At 40.6% G+C, this 23,769-nt stretch overlaps 2 protein-coding genes across 4 annotated transcripts in view; both read left to right on the forward strand.

Annotated features, from left to right (window-relative positions):
• The first annotated feature begins 2,661 nt into the window (after window positions 1-2,661).
• Window positions 2,662-21,385, forward strand: LOC106607989 (ankyrin repeat and SOCS box protein 2-like). Of its 2 annotated transcripts, none has more exons than XM_014205543.3 (9): window positions 2,662-2,845; window positions 3,933-4,247; window positions 4,537-4,706; window positions 4,852-5,007; window positions 12,087-12,332; window positions 14,064-14,235; window positions 14,337-14,934; window positions 15,037-15,190; window positions 20,634-21,385. In XM_014205543.3, the coding sequence occupies exons 2-9, from the start codon at window positions 3,952-3,954 to the stop codon at window positions 20,780-20,782; spliced, it is 1,941 nt and encodes a 646-aa protein (XP_014061018.2). In that variant the 5' UTR covers window positions 2,662-2,845; window positions 3,933-3,951; the 3' UTR covers window positions 20,783-21,385. The 2 variants fall into 2 exon arrangements, with proteins under 2 accessions (XP_014061018.2, XP_014061019.2); XM_014205544.3 differs by having other exon boundaries at window positions 2,663-2,845; window positions 3,993-4,247.
• Window positions 21,386-22,819: 1,434 nt separating this feature from the next.
• The window catches only part of LOC106607987 (ankyrin repeat and SOCS box protein 2), a 39,715-nt gene continuing 38,765 nt past the window's right edge, over window positions 22,820-23,769 (forward strand). Inside the window, exon 1 of one of the 2 annotated variants that reach the window (XM_082976965.1) lies at window positions 22,820-23,048. The gene's annotated coding sequence lies outside the window, so the exon portion shown is untranslated. The remainder of the gene's footprint in view (window positions 23,049-23,769) is intronic. The other variant, XM_082976964.1, reaches the window with a different exon arrangement.

Genomic DNA, 23,769 nt, shown 5'->3' on the forward strand with positions numbered 1-23,769 from the left:
AGAGGAAAAATCACAAAGACGGGGGCGGCCAGGGCACGCGCGTAAGCCCACAGTCCCTTGATCGGCCACTTGAGAAAGGCGATAATGTGTTTCAGCCTGGGGCTGGGATGACGACATTCAGGTTTTTCCCGGGCTCTGAGCGCCTATGGACGACGTAGGAAGTGTCACGTTAGAGCAGAGATCCTTTGTAAAAGATAGAGATGGCAAAGAAGTTCAAGAAATGGTCAGACAGGCCACTTCCTGTAAAGGAATCTCTCAGGTTTTGACCTGCCATTTGAGTTCTGTTATACTCACAGACACCATTCAAACAGTTTTAGAAACTTTGGAGTGTTTTCTATCCAAAGCCAATAATTATATGCATATTCTAGTTACTGGGCAGGAGTAGTAACCAGATTAAATCGGGTACGTTTTTTATCCAGCCGTGAAAATACTGCCCCCTAGCCATAACAGGTTAACAACTTTTTATGTTCAAAATTGTGCACTCTTCTCAAACAATAGCATGGTATTCTTTCACTGTAATATCTACTGTAAATTGGACAGTGCAGTTAGATTAACAAGAATTTAAGCTTTCTGCCAATATATATGTCTATGTCCTGGGAAATGTTCTTGTTGCTTACGACCTCATGCTAATCGCATTAGCCTACGTTAGCTCAACCGTCCTGTGGAAGGGACACCGATCCCAAAGAAGGCAAAGGAATGGATGTATGCATTCCACATGATTTTGCAAAAAAAATGCAATGTACATACCCCCCGTCCACCTCTGGGTTTCTACTTTTCAACCATCTTTTTCCTGTGTTTGAGGTGCAAAATCCACTTGTCACTTAACTTACTGGATTGATTCCTTTCATGTCCCACTCTTGCATGTGCCATTTGTTTTTTCAGTTTAAACTGCAATATGTAACTTTTTGGGCGACCCAACCAAATTCACGTAGAAATGTGAGTTAAAAATGTGAGTTTGAGTTATAGACCTGTCATTCTCACTGAAAGCAATGTTAAGAAGCGGTTGATCTGTTCTATATCCGCCAGTTCTATGCTTACCATTATTAAGTTTAGTTTGTGTGTCTTTTACTTTTGGTTCTGTACACCAGCTTCGAACAGATGAAAATAAAAATATTCTAGTTATGGAAAATATATTTCACAGCGGTTTAGATAGTACAATGACAGCTGGTTTTGTCACATAAACTGAAGTTAGGTGAGCTATTAGAAGTTTAGCAACCAGGAAATGGAGGAGTGATTTCTGCATGATGCACTTTTAAGATTACAACCACGAAATATAAACTCTGTAATGGCTGAAATTGACTCAATGGAACACAAAGCTTTTCCTTGCATCTATAGGAATGCCAACTTGTTGGTTGGGGATTTAATGCACCGTCTTGACACTCAAAATAGAAAGATTTTTTTGTGCAATTGAAAAAGTAAGAATTTAATACAGTTGAAATATGTACATATTAGATGCACTGAAATGAAAGCAACTTCCAAAAATAAACACTTTGATTATAGCCATTTCATTCATTTTCTTATTTTTTTACCCCTAAGAGTCTGAGTCTTTGGGGGGAGGGGGATTCTACTAAGCTAACAGATGGACTTTCTTTTAAATGTATGCCACTTACTGTAAAAGGGAAGGGAAAACTCTTTGCTGAACTTTGGGCTCCACTTTTTCCGAGCGCACATGCAGTATAATGTGAGGGAACTGAATAGACTACAGCTTGGCAAACAAAACATAAACTTATGCACATAATCACATTTGTGGAGATAGGTCCAGACAAGGTTGTTTTATTGTACTGTACAGTACATATTGAGTACATCTTGAGTACCCACTATGGAAAGCTGAGCCTCTCACGAACAGAGACTCTCCTTTTTGCTCAACGAGCCCGACAAGCTTCATGGGACTTGTCCAAAGTCGGTAACTCCGATGTGCCAACTTCTGTCTGTAGCATATGGATGGTTTGGGCTACAAACTAATATGACCCCACCTTCTGAGACTCTCACAAACACGTACAAAGGTAGCCTGACACTGGTTTTAAAATGAATGGAAGTATTGAAGTAGTTTTGTGGCCAAAAAAGTGGTATGGGTATTTTTTTTTTACTATTTCCGGAGATTTCTTATATCTCTCAGATATAGGACAGACACTTCAAAACATAATTCCTTTTTATTTATTTTTGACTATCTGTTTTGCCATGTAGTAATGTGTATTCAATGCGTTTCTATGGGCTAATAGTAGTAAGGTCAAATTCAATGTTTCATCAAATATATATGTATTATACATACAAGGGTCCTAAAATGTTAAATCAAATATCTAAATATATATTCTTAATTCCATTCCTTTACTTTAGATTGTGTGTATTGTTAGATATTACTTGTTAGATATTACTGCACTGTTAGAGCTAGAAACACAAGCATTTCGCTACACCCGCAATAACATCTGCTAAAAACCTGTATGTAACAAATATGATTTAAATGTTTTTTTTAGATAGATCCTTGGTATAACCTAAATAATCCCCCCCCCCCCCCCCCCCCCCCCCCCCACACACACACACTCCCCCACCCCCCTCTAGGAACTTAGCTGTCAGCATAAACCATGCCATATCTGAAGTAGGGCATCCCTATTCTGAGCAACACATGCAAGCAAACTTTGTGGTCATAGGTCAGCTTGCCAAAACATGAAATCAAGACCCACTTTGTAATATATCATGAACATTGGAGCTGCTGCTTTTTCTTCATTCGCATGGAGGACCACTCAAGAGTAAAATACATTTTCAAATCCTCATCACCTCTCGATAACTACAATCTAACAACTGCTGGTCTACAGTTAGTGTTTTGACTGCACACTGCCAACTCTAAAAGGTAGCGATAACATGTCTGTATGTTTTTTTTTTATTTTAAACTTGACTAAGTTGCCAACAGCCACATTAGTTTCTGTTTATGCTAATAACCATGTTATTACTAAGCTGTATAAGGACTTCAAGCATGCATATTTTCATTAATTGCAATTTACACTAAGTTTCCTTCAGCAAAATGACTTTGGTAACCAGATATTAAGTTATTGCTCAGATGTATCTTATAACTGCACCCCCTCAAAACAATGGTCTAGAAAACAATGACTCAGTGGAAAGAAATGGTTGAATTACTATTTAAAATTGGATACTGGTATAGTTGCTGCAAAGAAATTACATCAAGAAATGTCATGAATTAACCTAACCCTAACCATGTGGTTGCAATCAACATTACAGTCTAAGATTTTCTGTCATTTCCATTTATGAATGGAATATGATGTAGGAATATGATATGAGATTGGTACAGCTAATGTATGTTACGTTATCATAACCAAAAACTAAAGATATAGACTTAAGTTCCCACTGTCTGTTTGAAATGGGTTCTATGATGTGCATATTTATGTTATAGCCCAGCATTAACACTTATCAAGAGCTTTGTGGCAAGTAGAATAAAGGTGTGTTAGTCCTAGGCTAAAACAATACACTATAGGCCCACAACACTGACTTGGCAACAAAATAATTATCTGCAATATTTGAACTCAAAGTTGTCTTGAATTACCTCTTTGACATTAGTAGATGTGCAGCAAATGTCAGCAACTACTTGTGCAGTCTTTCGCATCTTGTTGACACACTCAAGTCACATGAGTATTACAGGCTAATTACATTTTTTGGGCAATTGATAGCGACATTGAAGCTGAAATGTATACTATTACTTAAATATGGGGCCAATAAAATCTAAATCCTTAATGATCATGAGATTTGATTGAAGTCATATATTGGTTTTCATAGAAAATATATATATATATATTCATTTTTAGCCATTTTACTTTGACGTGCACATGCTGTTGGTGATTTTGGTTACGTACTGATGCAGTTTTAAAAGTGCAGTTACATTTTAGTAAGTTTCATTGTCGTGACTTTTGTATCCTTGCAACCAGATCAACCAGATCTGGAGCAATGGTCACCCCTACAGGTTTTTATGACTACAGTCTTTACAGTGTCTTGTCAGATGAGGAGCAGATGAAGCTGGCCATCGATCGCAGCCTCATTGAGGACAACAACTCTATTGGGTCAATTCAATCATCACAATCTGTGGATCGACAACCCAATTACCAGCCAAACCAATTTACGACCCGTGCCAGGCTCCCCTCTGCAACAAGGCACGTGTATGACTTTCCCCGAGCCAATCCAAACCCAACCAACCCACATCCAAACCCATCATCTGCAAACCTTCCATCAGCAGACCCTATTATGTGAGTCTGTCAACCTTTTAACTTATTTTGACAGTATGTATGCCAGAAAGAATGAATGTGAAAACAATTATTATTTTGATCAGCATTAAGTTGGTGCACAGGTGTATTATTATTCCAAAATGCCCAACATAGAAATCTGATGGTGAGTATTGATACATTTCCCTAACAGGGAAAGCAGTAATACAGGTGTTCCACAAATGTGTGTCCTGATGCCGCTAATATTTAGCGAGATCCACAATGACACTAAATTGAATGACAAATTTCCCCTTCATCTTTGTCTATGCTTTAGAGATGCGAGACCCCTGGTGAATGTGATCAAGAATGGTGATTTAAAGGCTTTGAAAGAGATTGTGAAATGCAACCCAATGAGTCTCTTGATACCAAATGAGAAAGGATGGATTTCTCTCCATGAAGCTGCATATTACGGTCAAAAAGAATGCCTCAAGATTATATTAAGAGGTGAGAGTGAAATAAAGACAAGTGTAATTGAGAATGGTTTCTATTTTATACACACAGGTCTTGAATCACAGGCAGATCTTTTATCAGTACATGCTGATTATTTTTCATTTTCTTGGGTCACAAAGTTCTGTTGTCGTTCCTATAGCCCATCCTGGTATGGTGAACACATGTGGTAGTTACAATGAGACCCCACTTCTTTTGGCTGCTGTCTTTCACCAAGTGAACTGTGTGGAGTGCCTTCTGGACAGAGGTGCCAATCCAGACATTGCCAATAAGAATGGAGAAACACCACTCTTCAAAGGTAAGTAAATCCTACAGATGTTAGATATTAACTTGATCACTCTTTTCTCGTGAAGAATTTTCCTGATGCATCAGGTAATTCAAATGAGCCTCGCTAGTGGCTAAAAAAAAGCAGTTCTCTTTCTCTCCAAGCGGGGGCAGTCAAGTCATCGGGATCAGGGCTCGCTATCTTAATCTAGACGTTCCGCTAGCGGAACACCTGCTCCAATATCCAATGATGGGCGTGGCGCGAAATACAAACTCCTCTAAAATCCGAAAACTTTCATTTTTCAAACATATGACTATTTTACAGCATTTTAAAGACAAGACTCTCGTTAATCTAACCACACTGTCCGATTTCAAAAAGGCTTTACAGCGAAAGCAAAACATTAGATTATGTCAGCAGAGTACCCAGCCAGAAATAGACACCCATTTTTCAAGCTAGCATATGTCACAAAAAACAAAACCACAGCTAAATGCAGCACTAACCTTTGATGATCTTCATCAGATGACAACCCTAGGACATTATGTTATACAATGCATGCATGTTTTGTTCAATCAAGTTCATATTTATATCAAAAAACAGCTTTTTTACATTAGCATGTGAAGTTCAGAACTAGCATACCCCCCGCAAACATCCGGTGAATTTACTAAATTACTCACAATAAACGTTCACAAAGAACATAACAATTATTTTAAGAATTATAGATACAGAACTCCTCTATGCACTCGATATGTCCGATTTTAAAATAGCTTTTCGGTGAAAGCACATTTTGCAATATTCTCAGTCGATAGCCCAGCCATCACGGCTAGCTATTTAGACACCGACCAAGTTTAGCCCTGACCAAACTCCGATTTACTATTACAAAAGTTTGATTACCTTTGTTGTCTTCGTCAGAATGCACTCCCAGGACTGCTACTTCAATAACAAATGTTGGTTTGGTCCAAAATAATCCGTCGTTATATCCAAATAGCGGCGTTTTGTTCGTGCGTTCAAGACACTATCCGAAGTGTAAATAAGGGTCACGAGCATTCCGCAATTCGTGACAAAAGATTTCTAAATATTCCATTACCGTACTTCGAAGCATGAAGAAAACATAGCATGGGGTCGACGCGGGCACGCGCCTGAGTCTCACAGTACTGTAACCAGCCACTACCCAAACACGCTACTTTTTTTCAACCAGAGCCTGCAAAGCCACGATTCAGCTTTTTGCCGCCTTCTGAGAGCCCATGGGAGCCGTAGGAAGTGTCACGTAACAGCAGAGATCCTCTGTAATGGATAGAGATAATCAAGAAGGGCAAGAAATTGTCAGACAGGGCACTTCCTGCATAGAATCTTCTCAGGTTTTGGCCTGCCAAATGAGTTCTGTTATACTCACAGACGCCATTCAAACAGTTTTAGAAACTTTGGAGTGTTTTCTATCCAAAGCTAATAATTATATGCATATTCTAGTTTCTGGGCAGGAGTAATAATCAGATTAAATTGGGTACGTTTTTTATCCGGCTGTGAAAATACTGCCCCCGAGCCATAACAGGATAAAATAATGTTCTCGCTTCCTCAAACACTTTAGGTATAGGTCCTATTACTGCAACATTCAAATGTACCAAAATGTATCTGAAATGCAGCCATACACATCAACAACTGTCATTTTAATAACACAATATAGATATTAGCAAAGGTGCAAAGTACTTAAGTAAAAATACTTTCAAGTACTACTTAAGTCATTTTTGGGGGTATCTGTACTTTACTTCACTACATTCCTAAAGAAAATGATGTACTTTTTACTCAATACATTTTCCCTGATACCCAAAAGTACTTCTTACATTTTGAATGCTTAGCAGGACAGGTAAATGGTCAAATTCACGCACTTATCAAGAGAACATCCCTACTACCTGATCTGGCGGATTTACGAAACACAAATGCTTCGTTTGTAAATGATGTCTGAGTGCTGGAGTGTGCCTCTGCCTATCCGTAATTTAAAAAACAAGAAAATGGTGCCGTCTGCTTTGCTTAATATAAGGAATTTGAAATTATTTCAACCTTTACTTTTACCTTTGATACTTAAGTATATTTAAAACCAAATACTTTTAGACTTTTACTAAAGTAATATTTTACTGGGTGACTTTTACTTTTACTTGAGTTATTTTCTATTAAAGTATTTTTACTTTGACTCAAATATGACAATTGGGTATTTTTTCCACAACTTGATATTGTTCTCCACTAGGCTATAACTTAGTGTGTCTAGTGTATCCCAACGGTTCGATTCCGGCCCAAGCTCTTCTGGTACTAATGATGCAATCCACCGATTGACTTGATTTAGTTACACATTTCAAATATGGACAGTCCAGGCTTAATTTACCCCAGATCTTGATAAGAAATAACCATACCAGACACTTATGGATAACATGAATAATAAAATAATAACAGTCAGTAGGGTAGGCTATACCAACATTAGTTTCCATTCTAACAAAGTGGCAGGTAAATACTTTACTTCAATAGCAAGGTTTCCATCCAATTGGCGACAGAGTTTTATGAAAATATCCGCATGGAGAAAATATGCGCATTTCCCACCAGTGGTATGTTTCCACCAAACAGACTTGTGCGTGATGACAAAGTGCACACAAAATGTACTTTTCACTCAAGTTTTCATGTACCGAATAAAAATCTGAAGTTCAATATGTTTCCATTACATTTTCAACTCTACCGATAGTTTTGTCACAGCACTGTTGCGTTAAATAGCAAATGTGCCTGCTCTGGTCTTGACACTTGAGCTTTAGTTAACAGCTCGCAGATACAATGCCGGTAATCTAGTCTATCGTACATGATGAGATTATTATGGATAAGAGCGAGAATATTTTTGATTGTCTAATGGCAGTCAAGCATCGATCATCATGTCACCAGAATAAGACCCTCGATATTTATTGGAAAGGAGAATCAAGCTCATCGCCGTGCACTTTCACCACCCTGTCTGTGAAGTTAATCATAATTTATTTCATTTGTAGCCTAAGAAACTGCATGGTTTCCCAAGTCGTAGTGGGTGGTTCACACACCATATCATCATGTGACTTGAGAATTCTATGGCAGGTTATTTAAGTGTCAGCCATTGTTGCCAGAATGACGCAATTTACTACAATCTGCCACCATCTACCACAAACGGTCGCGGCATACACTGGAAAGAAAGAACCACTGTATGTTCAAGTTAGAATAATTTGGTAAACAATATTTAATTGGTTTTCTTGCTGGGGAACATAACATAAATAATCCAAAAGTACAGATATAAATTGTGATAGTCAACTCAATCATCTTTTTCCTGCCAAGGTAATTTACCGGTCCTGTCTAGATGGGATACAGATTTTGTCAAATTGAAATCAAAAGTGATTTATTTTTGCATTTCATCAAACCCTTACCCTTTTTCAAAGCTTAAGCTCCTAACCTGCTACATTCATTCTCCCAACCTGCTATGAAAAGTCAATTTGACAAAAGCTGTATCCCTTCTAGACAAAACCGGTTTTACCCTCCATCCTACTTCTCTCCTTTCCACTTTGAAGGGTATTACAGCTACAAGCTATAAAGAAAAATACACACATACACAAAAACCTGTGATTCAAAAAGCTTACTGAGATGACATTTAGGCACAGACAGACAGAGAGAGAGAGAGAGAGAGAGTGCAATGCGTGGGAGGATGCTGCCCGTTGATCTAGCTAACGTTAGCTAGCTACACGGTTGACTGCAGCTAGCTAGCTTAGCCAGCTTATCTAGTGGCAACCTAATGTTTATTGCCAAACTAATTAGTTCGCTATTGCCACACACATCTGATTAATCTGTTCACTCTTTACGCCACTGACAAGTTGGTCGACAAACATGTGGGAAGCTAAAAACAGGAGATTTAACTTATTTTAACCCCATTTTCTCCCCAATTGGTAGTTACAGTCTTGTCCCCTCGCTGCAACTCCCGTACGGACTCCGGAGAGGCGAAGGTCTAAAGCCGTGCATCCTCTGAAACACAACCCAACCCGCACTGCTTCTTGACACAATGCCTGCTAAACCCGGAAGCTAGCCACACCAATATATCCGAGGAAACACCTGGCAACCGTGCATGTGCTCAGCAAGCCACAGCTTGATTGGACAAGGATATCCTTGCCGGGCAACCCCTCCCCTAAACCAGACAACACGGGGCCAACTGTGTGCTGCCCCATGGGTCTCCCAGTCATGGCCGGTTGCAATAGAGCGTGGACTCGAACCAGGATCTCTAGTGGCACAGCAAGCACTGTGATGTAGAGTCTTAGACCACTGCGCCACTAAGGAGGCCCCCAATGTGTAACTTTTTTTGTGACATTCTGGATTAGCCAAAGCTAACTAGCTAGCTAGTTATCTACCTAGACATTTGATTTACACTTGTCCTCAAAACACAATTGCAACAGCAGAATTATACAGAACATGATCAAAAGTATGTGGACACCTGCTCGTCAAACATCCATTCCAAAATCATGGGCATTAATATGAAGTTGGTCCCCCCTTTGCTGCTATAACAGCCTCCACTCTTCTGGGAAGACTTTCCACTAGATGTTGGAACATTGCTGTGGGGACTTGCTTCCATACAGCCACAAAAGCATTAGTGAGGTTGGGCATTGATGTTGGGCGATTAGGCTTGGCTCGCATTCGGTGTTCAATTCATCCCAAAGGTGTTTGATGGGGTTGAGGTTAGGGCCAGTCAAGTTCTTCCACACCGATCTCGATAAACCATTTCTGATGGACCTCGCTTTGTGCACGGCTGAATTGTCATGCCGAAACAGGAAAGGGCCTTCCTCAAACTTCCAAAAAGTTGGAAGCACAGAATCATCTAGAATGGCATTGCATGCTGTAGCGTTAAGATTTCCCTTCACTGGAACTAAGGGGCCTAGCCCGAACCATGTAAAACAGCCACAGACCATTATTTCTATTCCACCAAACTTTACAGTTGGCACTCTGCATTGGGGCAGGTAGCTTTCTCATGGCATCCGCCAAACCCAGATTCATCCGTCGGACTGCCAGATGGTGAAGCATGATTCATTACTATTTCCACTGTTCCAGAGTCCAGTGGCTGGGAACTTTACACCACTCCAGCCGACACTTGGTATTGCGCACTGTGATCTTAAGCTTGTGTGCGGCTGCTTGGCTATGGAAACCCATTTCACAAAGATCCAGTTCTTGTGTTGACGTTGCTTCCAGAGGCAGTTTGGAACTCGGTAGTGAGTGTTGCAACCGAGGACAGACGATTTTTATGTGCTCCTGTTCTGTAAGCTTGTGTGGCCTACCACTTCGCAGCTGAGCCGTTGTTGCTCCTAGACGTTTCCACTTCACAATAACAGCACTTACAGTTGACTCGGGCAGCTCTTGCAGGGCAGGAATTTGACAAACTGACTTGTTGGAAAGGTGGCATCCTATGACGGTGCCACATTTAAAGCCACTGAGCTCTTCAGTAAGGCCATTCTACTGCCAATGTTTGTCCATGAAGATTGTATGGCTGTGTACTCCATTTTTTACACCTGTCAGCAACGGGTGTGACTGAAATAGCCGAATCCACTAATTTGTCCACATACTTTGTGTATATAGTGTATCATTGAAATGCCTATCATACTCCAGAAATATATCATATTACAAAGGCAGGTCATTAAAGTGCAACTTATCTTTGATTGCGTCTGGCTAAGAACCCAAGAACAAGAAATCCTCAGGAGTGAAGACTAGTGATGTGCAGTTCGCGAACAATTCTTACTTTTTGAATGACTCTTTTTACTGACAAGAGTCACGATTCATTTTTTCCAAGTTACTCGTTCATTTTAGTCTGCTGGCCACAATGAATTCTACAGCAGGATTAATACGTGCTCCTCCAGCCCAGCAGCTACAGAGATGTGCTCCAACCAGTAACTGTCTATCATGTACACGAGAGGAAATAGACATGTTTAGAACTGATAATTGATCACATGGTGCAAGAATGAATGCTATTAATTGATTATTGAATGTTACTTGATGGACACAGCTTTTTGTACAACCAAAACACACTCAGCCTGCCTCTGCTCAAAACTCGAACTCGAGAACTAATTGTTCGGGGGCTGCTGCAGTTCGCTAACAATATTGTGCTAATCTCCCTCGCGGCATCAAGCAGAAGCCTTACAACTCACTCTGAATTCTTCCGCTGCTCTAACGTCCGTGGATGTAGCATAGCATTCGGGGCGGAGCACGGAGTTAGGGTAGCCAGGCAAGCCGAGCAGTGTCATTCCGCCAAGAGTGGTTCACAATCTAGTCCGGTTGTGGCCGCAACTAGACCTCGTTTCAAAGGTATCAATAGACGGCACCAATAACAAGCCCCATATGGTGAACGAGAGACTTGTAGAATCATGATTCTTTCGATTTTGTAGTTCATCATTCGCCGGTAAGGGGTCCTGCGTGCTCTGAGCATTAGAAATTACTAGTAAGAGTATAAGTACAGCCCACAGAGAATAACTAGAAAAGTACTTGTTTCTCCAAAAATTCAAAGGGTAGTAGTGGTCCAGATTTGAACCCATGCCTACTTTGACATATGTATGCCATGGTCAGCAACTGTACCTGCTGGACCACACAGGCACTGAGACAACCAAACATTTATTCTGCCTATTGGTTGCCTTCAACATATAATTGATATAAACACATTTTTTCCCAAAAGAAAAGTACATCTACCCATACAAATATTGTCAATTTATTATAATCCACATAAAAATTCACACGAGACACGCAGTAGCCTGCATGCAGCCTACATAGGCTACTTGACTGACGCCCAGTGGACCTGCAGACTAATTTATTGTATAGCCTACAAACACCAATTCCAGCTGCCCACTGGCGGCGATTAAAAATATGAAATATACATTCAAATCCTCCTGCTGCAGGATTATTTTCCTCCTGTGACGAAATGGGTCATATTAAGATCTGACATCTGTAGGTGTTTGCTCTTGGGGCTAAGACAAGTCTCCAGGTCTCAAGCTAGGTTACTGGTCACACTGGCAAAGTCCACCACTGTTACACAATCAGCTTATGTTTTACAAACAGCAATATCCAACCAAAATTACCTGTGCTGTTTGTGTTTTCAGCTTGCGAGAAGCCCAATGTGGAGATTGTAGACATCCTCCTGAAGTATGGAGCCTCAGTACACAAGGCTTGTGTTCAGGGTGTGACACCTCTCCATGAAGCAGCCGGGCGTGCTAACGTGGAAATATGCCAGATGTTGTTGGAGGCCGGGGCCAAGCTTAATGCAGTCAATAATTACAGGATGGAACCTTTCTATATGGCAACACAGAATGGGGGAGTGGACGTGTTGAACTTCTTGATTAGCAAAGGTGAGTCGTTTTCAAATTTTCACAAGCCAGCTTCAAGATTATTTTTAATTAATTGTTTTAAAGATGCAGTCTGGGATCTTAAGCACAACAAGTTCATAACATATTGAACCTGAACTCTTATGTCCAAACCCTTGTTGATGGGTTTCCTACATCTTGGAGAAAGTATTATGTTCTTTACAATGGCATGAATAGAATTGAAAATAACCATTAACCTCTCTGGGGTACCCGCGGAACACAGTATTCAACAGCCAGTGAAAGAGCAGGGTGGCAAATTCAAAACAACAAAAATCTCATTCAAATTTCTCAAACATACAACTATTATATCCCATTTTAAAGATACACTTCTCGTTAATCCAACCACATTGTCCGATTTCAAAAAGGCTTTACGGCGAAAGCATAACATTAGATTATGTTAGGACAGCGCTTAGACAAGAAAAACCACACAGCCATTTTCCAAGCAAGGAGAGGCGTCACAAAAAAAACAGAAATACAGCTAAAATGAATCACTAACCTTTGACGATTTTCATCAGATGACACTCCCAGGACTCAATGTTACACAATACATGTATGTTTTGTTCGATAAAGTTCATATTTATATCCATAAACCCCATCTTACATTGGCGTATAATGTTCAGAAAATGTGTTGCCTCCTAAACTTCCGGTGAATGAGCACATCAATTTACAAAAATACTCATCATAAACATTGATAAAATGTACAACAGTTATTGAAAGAATTATAGATACACTTCTCCATAATGCAACCGCTGTGTCAGCTTTACAGCGAAAGCACATTGTTCAATATTCTGAGTACAGAGCTCAGCCATCAAAGCAAGCTATACAGTTACCCGCCAAGTTCTGGAGTCAACAAAACTCAGAAATAGTATTATAAATCTTCACTTACCTTTGCTAATCTTCGTTGGAATGCACTCCCAGGACTCCCACTTCCCAAGAAATGTTTGTTTTGTTCGATAAACTCCATATTTATGTCCAAATACCTCTGTTTTGTTGGCGCATTCAGATCACTATTCCAAAGGCATAATGCGCGAGCGCAAAACCCGAGATGAAAAGTAAAAAAGTTCCATTACCGTTCGTTTAAACATGTCAAACGATGTTTACAATCAATCCTTAGGGTTTTTTTATCATAAATATTTGATAATATTCCAACCGGACAATAGCGTATTTATTACATAGGAAAAGAAGGAACGGTGCGCCTGCGTAACCGCCCAGTAAACAACTCATTGGTCTCAGACAGTCATCTTGTTGAGTCAGCTCTTATTCTCTCCCCAGTAACAGTAGAAGCATGAAACAAGGTTATAAAGACTGTTGACATCTAGTGGAAGCCTTAGGAAGTGCAAAATGAACCCTAAGTCACTGTATAGGCAATCACTTGAAAAACTACAAACCTCAGATTTCCACACTTCCTGGTTGGATTTTTCTCAGGTTTTTGCCTGCCATATGAGTTCTGTTATACTCAGACACCATTCAAACAGTTTTAGAAACTTCAGAGTGTTTTCTATCCAAATCTACTAATAATATGCATATCCTACCCTCTGAGCCTGAGTAGCAGGCAGTTTACTACGGGCACGCTTTTCATCCGGACGTCAAAATACTGCCCCCTACCCTCGAGAAGTTAAGCATGCAGACCATCTGTTGCTGGTGATGTTGCGGTGTTGCCAGTTTTGCTTTATTTCAACATTGTATAAATGTTGTGTATGCTCTTGTGTATTGTAGGTGCTGATATAAACTGCCAGGCAAGGGATGGGGAAACACCTCTGTATGAGGCAAGTAAGAATGGTTACAAGGAAGTTGTGGAACTGCTTCTATCTCATAAAGCAGATGTTAACCGAGCCACCAAGTCTGGCCTCCTGCCTCTTCATATTGCTGTCCAGAAAGGACATTTTGAGTGAGTTCAATTAATTGATTGATTGGTTAATTTAAAGCATTGGTTTCTCTTCAAGCAAAACATTTCCCTTTCAATTTGATCCCTGTGCTTCCCTTCTGTAGCATTGTTTCCATGCTGATCCCTGCCACCAGCAAGGTCAAAGTTCAATGCAGTGGCATCAGTCCCCTCCACCTGGCTGCCGAGCACAACCGGGACTGGATCCTGGAGATCCTTATCGAGGCAGGCTATGACGTCAATTTCCAGCTCGCAGAAGACCGATCCAAAATGTATGAGGACCATCGCAGCACAGCACTCTACTTTGCTGTCTCCAACAGCAACCTAGAAGCCGCTGAAATGCTTCTGGATGCAGGCGCTAACCCCAACCTTGACATGTTCAACCCTCTTCTTATCGCTGTGAGGCAGGGTTACATGGAAATGATCACCGCTCTGGTGGAGCATGGAGCTAACATGAATGCGTCCATCCCCACACACCCCTGCTCCTTCCCGGCAGTGGTCATGCTCGGTATGAAGTATCTACACATCCTGAACTATCTGAAGTATCTGATGTCCAATGGCTGTGATGCCCTTTCCTGTTTTGATTGCACATATGGCAGCAAGCCACACCCACCCCTGAAAACTTCAAGAAGGGTCAGCATCTTCGGCGAAACTGTGCGCTACGTTACTGATGAGGACGAAGCTCGACGCTACACTTGCGTCCAGGTAGGTTGGGTTAATGTGCAATGTAGATGGTTTGCTGGTCTATTAGTTTACAATTCCATCTCGGGTTGTTCTTTGAATCCAATTTGAGCCCTTCATTTTCAGTTCTGTGAGGCAATCTCCGATCCGACAATTAGCCACTGGGCAGGACCCATCATAGATGTGCTCCTGGATTACGTTGGCCACGTGAAACTCTGCTCCCGGCTGATCGAGAACCTGGATAGCTACAGTGACTGGGCAGGGATCAAGGTGAAAGCAAGTAAGTGAGCTTACACCATAGAGTTACACAATATACTGAAACTTCAGTTCTCAATGTTAGACCCTGAAAATGGGTACTAGAATTTTTGTTACTTTTGTTACTACTGTCAAACTGTAGCATACAAGCCAATGTACCCGTTATAGCGTGAGCGCATCGTGCCTGCTCCACTTAGGCTGCACTAGGAGTCTGGGCTGCATCATGTTAGCTCCCCATTCATGCTGCACAGAGGTTACCACACTTGAATGATGCAACATGGCATGCAACATGGCATGTAGAAATATTTAAACTGTTCATTCCTGTTTGCAAAGCAATGTCCATACAGGCTAGATCACTTTACAATGCAAGAAGATGCCGGTAGCTTTCAGCTTTGTAGACTAACTTTCCTTTCCTTGCCTAGTACTGATAATACGCCAGCCATAACTCAAAATGTGCTGATTTCAAGGCTGATTGCCACCAAAACTTTATTAATTCACTTAATTGTTCTCTCGCTCACGTCTCTCCCAAAGATGATCTATTGCCTCAGCGAACTGACTCTGATTAATCAGATGTGTGTGGCAATAGCTAACTAATAAACATTAGGTTGCAATAACCATTAGGTTGCCACTAGATTAACTGGCTACCGTGTCAACCGTGTAGCTAGCTAACGTTAGCTAGATCAACGGGTCAGTCCACCGCAGCTTTCTCTCTCTCTCTCTCTCTCTCTCTCTCTCTCTCTCTCTCTCTCTCTATGCATCTCTCTCTCTGTGCATGTAAATGTCAATTTGTTTAACATTCAAATAAATTATTACTATTATTTTGTTATGTACTTAGATTGGTAATAACAAAGTGAAGTTGATTGTATGATTGTAAAATTGGATGATTGGACACGGCAGGAGTCGCGGACGTTAAACAAAATTGCCTTATGACCGGCATCTCACAAACCCACGAGTCTAACAGCGGCGTCTAATTGCCTACTTGTGTTGCCATTTGCTGTTGGTCTGCTGAGCCTGACTCTGAGCTGCAGTAGTTTGTCCTGTGCCTCAACTTGCATGTGGGCGGAGTTAGCCGGTTGAGATAGTGGTGAATGTGCTGCTAACAAGGAAAACCGGGGGGTAAATCCGGGGGGTGCATGCGAACATAAAGAACAAACAACTGTTCATGATTTGACTTGGTCGCAAAGATGCAGGCGCACTCAGATCAAGAATTTTAAGCATTCTGAGCTTTGATCAACGCTGTGAATGCAATATAAGTGGGTAAGTGCTAATTTACAAAATAAAAGGGTGAGTAAACACTATCTAGCTAGCACCGATTGGTGCTTATTTGACAAAGTTAGAGTCGTTCAAGTGAAGACCGCCCGCGTCATCGGCGTGACATGAAGGCATCGCTCTCTGACCAAATATGGTGTCCTATAGGATATACTACACCCCTAATGATGTAGTGAAGTCTCGTTATGTTCTAGGATCTCTGAGGAATACATACGAATGCAATTTGATGAGTTGAAACAACGTTTAGGGTGAGATTTTCACAAATTGAACGAGTGGAAATACAAAATCGATCGTGCATGATATATGGACCTTTTTAGGATATGAAAAATGATTTTATCTAACAAAACGACACTTCATGTTATGTCTGGGACCCTTTGGATGATAAATCAGAGCAATATTTCAAAATGTAAGTATACATTTCACCTTCAGAGGTGAATTTATCAAACCTATCACGGTGAAAAAAGTGTTTTGTTGTTAGGAGTTCTCCTCAAACAATAGCATGGCATTTTTTCGCAGTAATATCTACTGTAAATTGGACAGACAACAACATGTCAGTGCAGTTATATTGACAAGAATTTAAGCTTTCAGCCGATATAAGACACTTATATGTACCGACATTTCTTGTTTCTCCAAAATCTGCGATCTTGACACAAGGCGCTGCAAGATTTACAACTGTCCCATGAACGGGGGGGAGAAACAAGATTCTATGGTCTGATGAAACAAATATTGAACTCTTTGGCTTGAAAGCCAAGCATCATGTCTGGAGGAAACTTGGCACCATCCCTACGTGAAGAATGTTGGTGGCAGCATCATGCTGTGGGGATGTTTTTTTGTGACTGGGAGACTAGTCAGGATCGAGGCAAAGATGAACTGAGCAAAGTACAGAGAGCTCCTTGATGAAAACCTGTTCCAGAGCGCTCAGGAACTTAGACTGGGGGCGAAGGTTCACCTTCCAACAATACAACTACCCTAAGCACACAGCCAAGGCAGGAGTGGCTTTGGGACAAGTCTCTGAATGTCCTTGAGTGGCCGAGCCAGAGTCCAGACTTAAAGAGATTGAACATCTCTGGAGAGACCTGAAAATAGCTGTCCAGCGACTCTCCCCATCCAACCTGACAGAGCTTGAGAGGATCTTTAGAGAAGAATGGCAGAAACTTCTCAAATACAGATGTACCAAGCTTGTAGCGTCGTACCCAAGAAGACTCAATACCGTAATCGCTGCCATGGGTGCTTCAACAAAGTACAGATTAAAGGGTCTAAATACATATGTAAATGTACATTTCCGTTTTAAAAATTTCTAAAAACCTGTTTTTGCTTTGTCATTATGGGGTATTGCGTGTAGGTTGATGAGGGAAAAAAACAATGTAATTAATTTTAGAGTAAGGCTGTAACACACTTGAACTAAATGTGCAAAAAGTCAAGCAAGCGGTCTGAATACTTTCAGAAGGCACTGTAAATAAATGTTTTATATATAGAGACCCGTTCCAAAGGACAACTAGACCCGTTCCATATAGACCTGGTCCGATCCAAACCTGGTCTGATCCGATCCGAGTGAGGGAAGCAGGGGGGCCTTACTGTGTATGTAGGCTACTGTGAGTGTGAGCAAGTGACACGGTGTGCAGGGAGGAGGGAGAGAAGAAGATTAGCAACCAAACAAGCCAACTCGCACTATAGTACACTAATAGTTGCAATAGTTAGGTTATTTCTCATCCAATATGATTACGTAGGAGCTGTCTTGACTGTGTCAAACCAGAAAAAGCTAGTTAAGCTAGCTAGCTAGGCTAATTGAGACTGCATGCACTTTCTCGTCCTACACAGTTACAAACAACAACTCCATTCAAAATATAAAGTTAGCAGCCTACCTGTTGGTCATTGTAGCCTAACCTTCTCTTTAAATTTGAATTCCATCCCTTTAATTCCATCTTCCATTGATGAGATATCTCCTAACTTTTGCTACATATAGAGGCTCTATGTCTGTAGCCTATTGCCGCTTTGATGACTTATGATTGGCCAAACAAGCTACACGTGCCACTCTCGTGAAAAGCAAGAGCAGCAGCATAAATGACGGTGATCCTAATGCTTTGTACAGTTGGGTGTACATAGAACTACATTTACATTACAATTCAGCCATTCAGCAGACGCTCCCATCCATAGTGACCTACAGCTAGTGCTTTCATCTTACGATAGCCTAGGGAGACATCCACATATCCCAGTCGTATCCCAACCACGTATCACATACATAATACAATGCAAAATACAATACAAAATGCTTAAAAATGTCTGTGTCTATTCACAGTTCCCGTCGTGTGGTAATGTATTCTTTCAGTTTTCTGAATCCGTTTTTATTGCTAGCTTGAGTTACCTGGGGTGGTAGAGAGTTCCATTTAGTCATGAATTTATTTAATACTGTGTGTTTCCCAGCCTCTGTTCTGGACCTGGAGACTGTGAAGAGACCTCTGGTTGCATGTCTTGTGTGATACCAATGAGTGTCCAAACTGTGTGCCAACTGCTTTAACAGACAGTTCGGTACCTTCAACATATCAACACCTCACACAAAGACCAATAGTGACTCCATCAATCTCTCCTCAACTTTGAGCCCAGAGAGATTGACATGCAGGTCATTTACATTCGCCCTCCATGTACATCTAAGAGCAATACGTGTTGCTTTGTTTTGGACCAACTGTAATTTGCTTATGTCCTTCTTTGCCGCACCTGATCACACAGCTGGACAGTAGTCTAGGTGCGACAAAACTAGGGTAAGGGGTTAGAGCAAGGGTAGGGGTTAAGGTTAGGGTTTAGGGTAGGAATGTCCCAAGGATTCAAGATAGCACTGACCATCTGTAAATGCTTAGTGGGATCTCATTGCTTGCTTATGTTACCTGTGCTCAGTGAAAATAAAATGACATACTTCTAACTTGGTTAGGTATAAATGAGACCGTTTTTAAACATCAACTGTTTTAGACAAAACAAATGTAACCAAGCAAGATAAATAAACGTTCAATCAAAACTGATTACGTGGTTGCTGCAGGGTTAGCAGCGTAATGGTTAGCGTTACCACCCGGAGACCGGGAAATTGGGGATTGAAATAGCAGGACACTGTAAAGTCTATTATCCCGCTGAAGAGTATGAATCAGGCTGTTTGAGAAGTTTAAATCCTAAGCAACCTGCCTACACATAGTTTGAAGTACAATAGACCAGCATAGCTACAGTCGTACACCAAAGCTGTGTGCTAGAAAACCTTCGTAGAGCATGGGTGGAGTAGGCATTGCGGTGCCCATGTGAATTTCCTTTATTTTTCAGGCTTCAGACCAATGCCTACTTCTCACTTAAAACACTTTTTTTTTTTTTTTTTTTTAAATCATAGGTAATGAATGTGTAGGGGACTTCTGACCACAAATACTACAGACTTTGTGGTGCAGCAAAAATATAACTGTATCCCTGTACAGAGATTGTGAGTTCAAATCCCAGCTGGGGTGATATTGAAAAGTCAGTACTAAGGGATCATGTAAAATGTGAGCATATTTTGATTGATTACATTTTTTTTTTTACTATTTTAGCTGAACAGCATACCACTTACCTTAAACCCCCATACGATTTCATTACTTTACTTATAATGGATTGGGACACCTGGAACCATCACGTGATGTCCTGACGACTGGTAAAACAAATGTCCAAACATGGTCCTCAATGACATCCTGGTAACTTACAAGGAACTAGACAAAGGTCCCCCAGAGAACATTCCCTTTGGACCATCATGCAACATCCTAATAACTAGTAAAATGTAAATCCTGAAAAGGTCCTGAAATGGTCCTTAGTGATGTCCTGGTAACTTTCAGGGAACTACACAAAGGTCCCCAGGGAACATTCCCTTGGGACCATCATGAAACGTCCCCTTGTGGTCATTGAATGGCCCATGGATAACGTCCTATCAGAACTTAGTAGGAACCTTTTCGAAACGTTCACTACTGGGAACTGCGACCAAACCAGAACCTGTGCTGAACGTCTTCAGGCTATTGTCATGTTTTAATATTCCTAGAACCTTCTCAGAACGTCAGTGGGATAACGTCTTGCCAAAACTATTAAAGGGACCTATTGGGAACATAGCCAAATGTCCTTAGATGTTCCCCTGCTTGCTGGGATACTACAGTACTATAATTTTTTTTCATGTTGGTTAATAAGCAACTTCTTTGCACTTTCAGTGCCACCACATTCACTGATGCAGTTGTGCAGACTGAAGATCCATCAGCAGGTTGGAATCCCCAGACTGAGGCACATCGACACCCTGCCCCTCCCACCAACACTAATCAAGTTCCTCAACTATACAAAGGGAAATTCAGAGGATGTCTAGGAATTTCTTTTTGTTTTGTTGACTCTAAGTCCACAGATTCCGTGACTTGTTTTCAATAAATGTGATTGTTTTGCATATTGTAAGCCAGTTGAGATGAAGGGGGAATGTGTCTTTGCACAGTTGTGTACTGCATAATAGGCTTGATTTGATATTACAATGGCAGGAGTAACATTCGAATGAATCTATTGTAAATGATGTGTAAATGTGTATGTACTTGTAGTTAGCAACAGCAACTCTGACTCTTATTGATTACTAAATTAATTGTTTACCCTGCGCAGTGAGATTTTTTTTTTACTGGGGTACAGTGAATTTGCCTGTATCAGAAAATAAACCACAGCTTGGAATGCTTCTCAGGCAATCAGATGGTTTGGCCGGAACTATCCGTGATATCATTGAATATAGTGATTTTGGTACTGCATTGTGTACAAAGGTCTTGTTGCCACAGGTGGGTGGAACTATTTCAGTGTTTAATGTAAAAAAAAAGTACATTTTTCTATGAATATTGCAGATTTATCGACAGATTTATTATGACTCATGTAATGCTAATGATATCATCAGTACTTGCTTGAAGACAATGTCAAACACTGTATAAATAAAGGCTTAAAGGAAAACTATCTTCATTAGTCCACTGTTGATACAGTCCCAAAATGTTTTGCATGTCAGCAGTCAAGTTTTTAAGATATTGGACTTCCAAGAAGCAATATGTCACCGGCCACATCCTCATGCTGATGCAGAATGGTCAGATGACATAAAAATGTAGCTCTTTGACCACGCACAACAGTGGAAGTTTGGCATAGAAATAAGGATGCATTAGCATAAAAATATGGTGGTGGATCTTTGATATGAACGGTTTGAATGTGTTCGCATTCGAGAAGTCAAAGAAATTATCCTGACAGCTGAAAGTGCACTATTTACTTACTTAGTCCTATTCGATTATCAACGAAATAGGCAAACAAATAATGCATGGCTGGCTACTGCTAGCCTGAAGAAAAATTGTGCGACTTGCTTCAGCTGGTCAAAAGTATTGTTATAGTAGTCGAAGAAGAAACTGAGACTGTCCATCTAAATAGTGTGAAGGGGTTATTGCTTTAGCAAATGTTGGTTACAGACATAACAATGTTCAATTAATGTTTGTAAGATTTGTTTTGTCACTTTACATTAAGTTAACTTTTAATCCAATATCTAATTGGAGAATAATGTTTACTCAAGTAAACAGCAACTGACAAGTTAGTTGTTTTCTATTTTGATGTAATTTACAAAATAATGTTCAGAATAGGCATACAAATTTTCACACTTATATTTCCACTTTAATACAGTAGGTAAAACTAGAAATTGTGAACAGCCTTTCATTGCTTCTTCTGCATTACAACAATTTCTTAGGCGAGTACTGAACTAACCCCTAACCTTAGTATAGAGGTCAGTATTGATTTAACCCCTAAGCTCTACACTCAACGTGGTATTAAAAGACTGATGACACGACTGTAACTGTAGTGGCTGGTATTCTGGAATCCAGCCTGTGGGGTATCTATGACCTTCCCCTCATACGAAAATAAATGCAAAGTGCCCTCAGATCAAAATGAAACAAACACATGACGCAGATTGACCTGCCAACAAAATGGGAAGAAGTCAACCTTGTCGATAAACTTGACCCTTTTTCCATGGATTTGTTTGTCTAAAAATAAGAAACAGGCATCCGCAATAAACACCTCTTTCCATTACATTGATTGTAACACAACACAATACCAGACCTCTCAACATAAGGAACAAGGCACACCAACCCGCCACAACCAAACCAGACACAGCAAGAGTCTGACCTAGCACAGGAGGATTACAAGCCTGAACACTGTACTTGGGACAACTCACAGTTTCCATTGAACACAGTCAGTCAATATCACTCTATTGTAATATGCACATATTGTATGATTAACACATTTTCTGATTAGTAAGATACTCACCATGTTTTGGGATTCCTCACTGTTAGTCCCAAGAGTTCCATCAATTTGTTTTGTTGTTTAGTGCTATCTAGGCCAACTCCCCCTCAGGAGTATTCTGAGCTATGAAGGGGGGAGAGGAAAAGTTGGCCCACTACCCTATGGATATCATGTGAAGCTCCCAGAAATATTCCAGACGGCTGGATTGGAAGCCCTGTCTCAGAAACATCTACTGACAGAGGAGTGGAGAAGTCTTAGTGGGGGAGTTTAACCAGAGAGCGAAACTTTGACACTCTCTTTTTGCCTTTGGAAAACTGTAAAAGCTTGTGAGAAAGGTGAGACATATTTTCATTTACATTGTTATTTGGCAACTTTGGTGCACTTTTGTTGTTGTGTAAAAAAAAAACCTACATGGACCTTTCTGTTCCTTTATAAACCTCTGAGATAGATTTGTTTTTACATTTAGCTCGACATTAAATTACTTCACCAATCACTGCGGATAGAGCAGCTTGCTATGGATCAGGCAAGCTATTTAAAGGCATTGGACAGATGAGTGTAGGGTGCGAGATGCGACTGAAAGAGAGAGAGAGGGTGGAGGAGGCTTGGTTTGAACTGGTGGGCATCTTGTTGTTATGACATGTATCTTCTGAATTATGCTCACAGAATTATATCTATGAAGGAGCGGCTTATATGAAGGAACTTTTAATGTCTTTGACCATCAGAAAGTTGGCTTAATGTTGGAACAGCTAGCTAGTGTGCAATGCAGCACAAGAATTAAAATAAACACACGTCCTATTTTTTTCTAGTTAATAAATCGTGATAATGTGACAACTATAGTATCCTTAAGTAGTATTTAAAAGTTGAATCCCTTATTTTCGAATTAAAAATCTATCTCCCTAATTTCTGAATCACGCTTGTAACGTCAGTAGGCCACTAAACTCGTCTTCTGAGGGGGAGGGCAGATTTCCTACACACTGGTAAAGATTTTCAGCTGGCAGGCAAGCAGACACTGGAATACGTTTCTGAGTGAGGGCATTGCATAGGCGCTTTTTTGTG

The sequence above is a fragment of the Salmo salar genome, chromosome 06 (genome assembly GCF_965601325.2).
Source record: "Salmo salar chromosome 06, fSalSal1, whole genome shotgun sequence".
Taxonomy (NCBI): domain Eukaryota; kingdom Metazoa; phylum Chordata; class Actinopteri; order Salmoniformes; family Salmonidae; genus Salmo; species Salmo salar.

What these genes read in the sequence shown, in the direction of transcription:
- LOC106607989 (XM_014205543.3), top strand. Translation starts at nt 3,952, where the DNA reads ATGGTCACCCCTACAGGTTTTTATGACTACAGTCTTTACAGTGTCTTG. An exon ending in CCTCAAGATTATATTAAGAG is followed by an intron (nt 4,707 to 4,851) that starts GTGAGAGTGAAA and finishes TCGTTCCTATAG; the next exon opens with CCCATCCTGGTATGGTGAAC. An exon ending in AGAAACACCACTCTTCAAAG is followed by an intron (nt 5,008 to 12,086) that starts GTAAGTAAATCC and finishes TTGTGTTTTCAG; the next exon opens with CTTGCGAGAAGCCCAATGTG.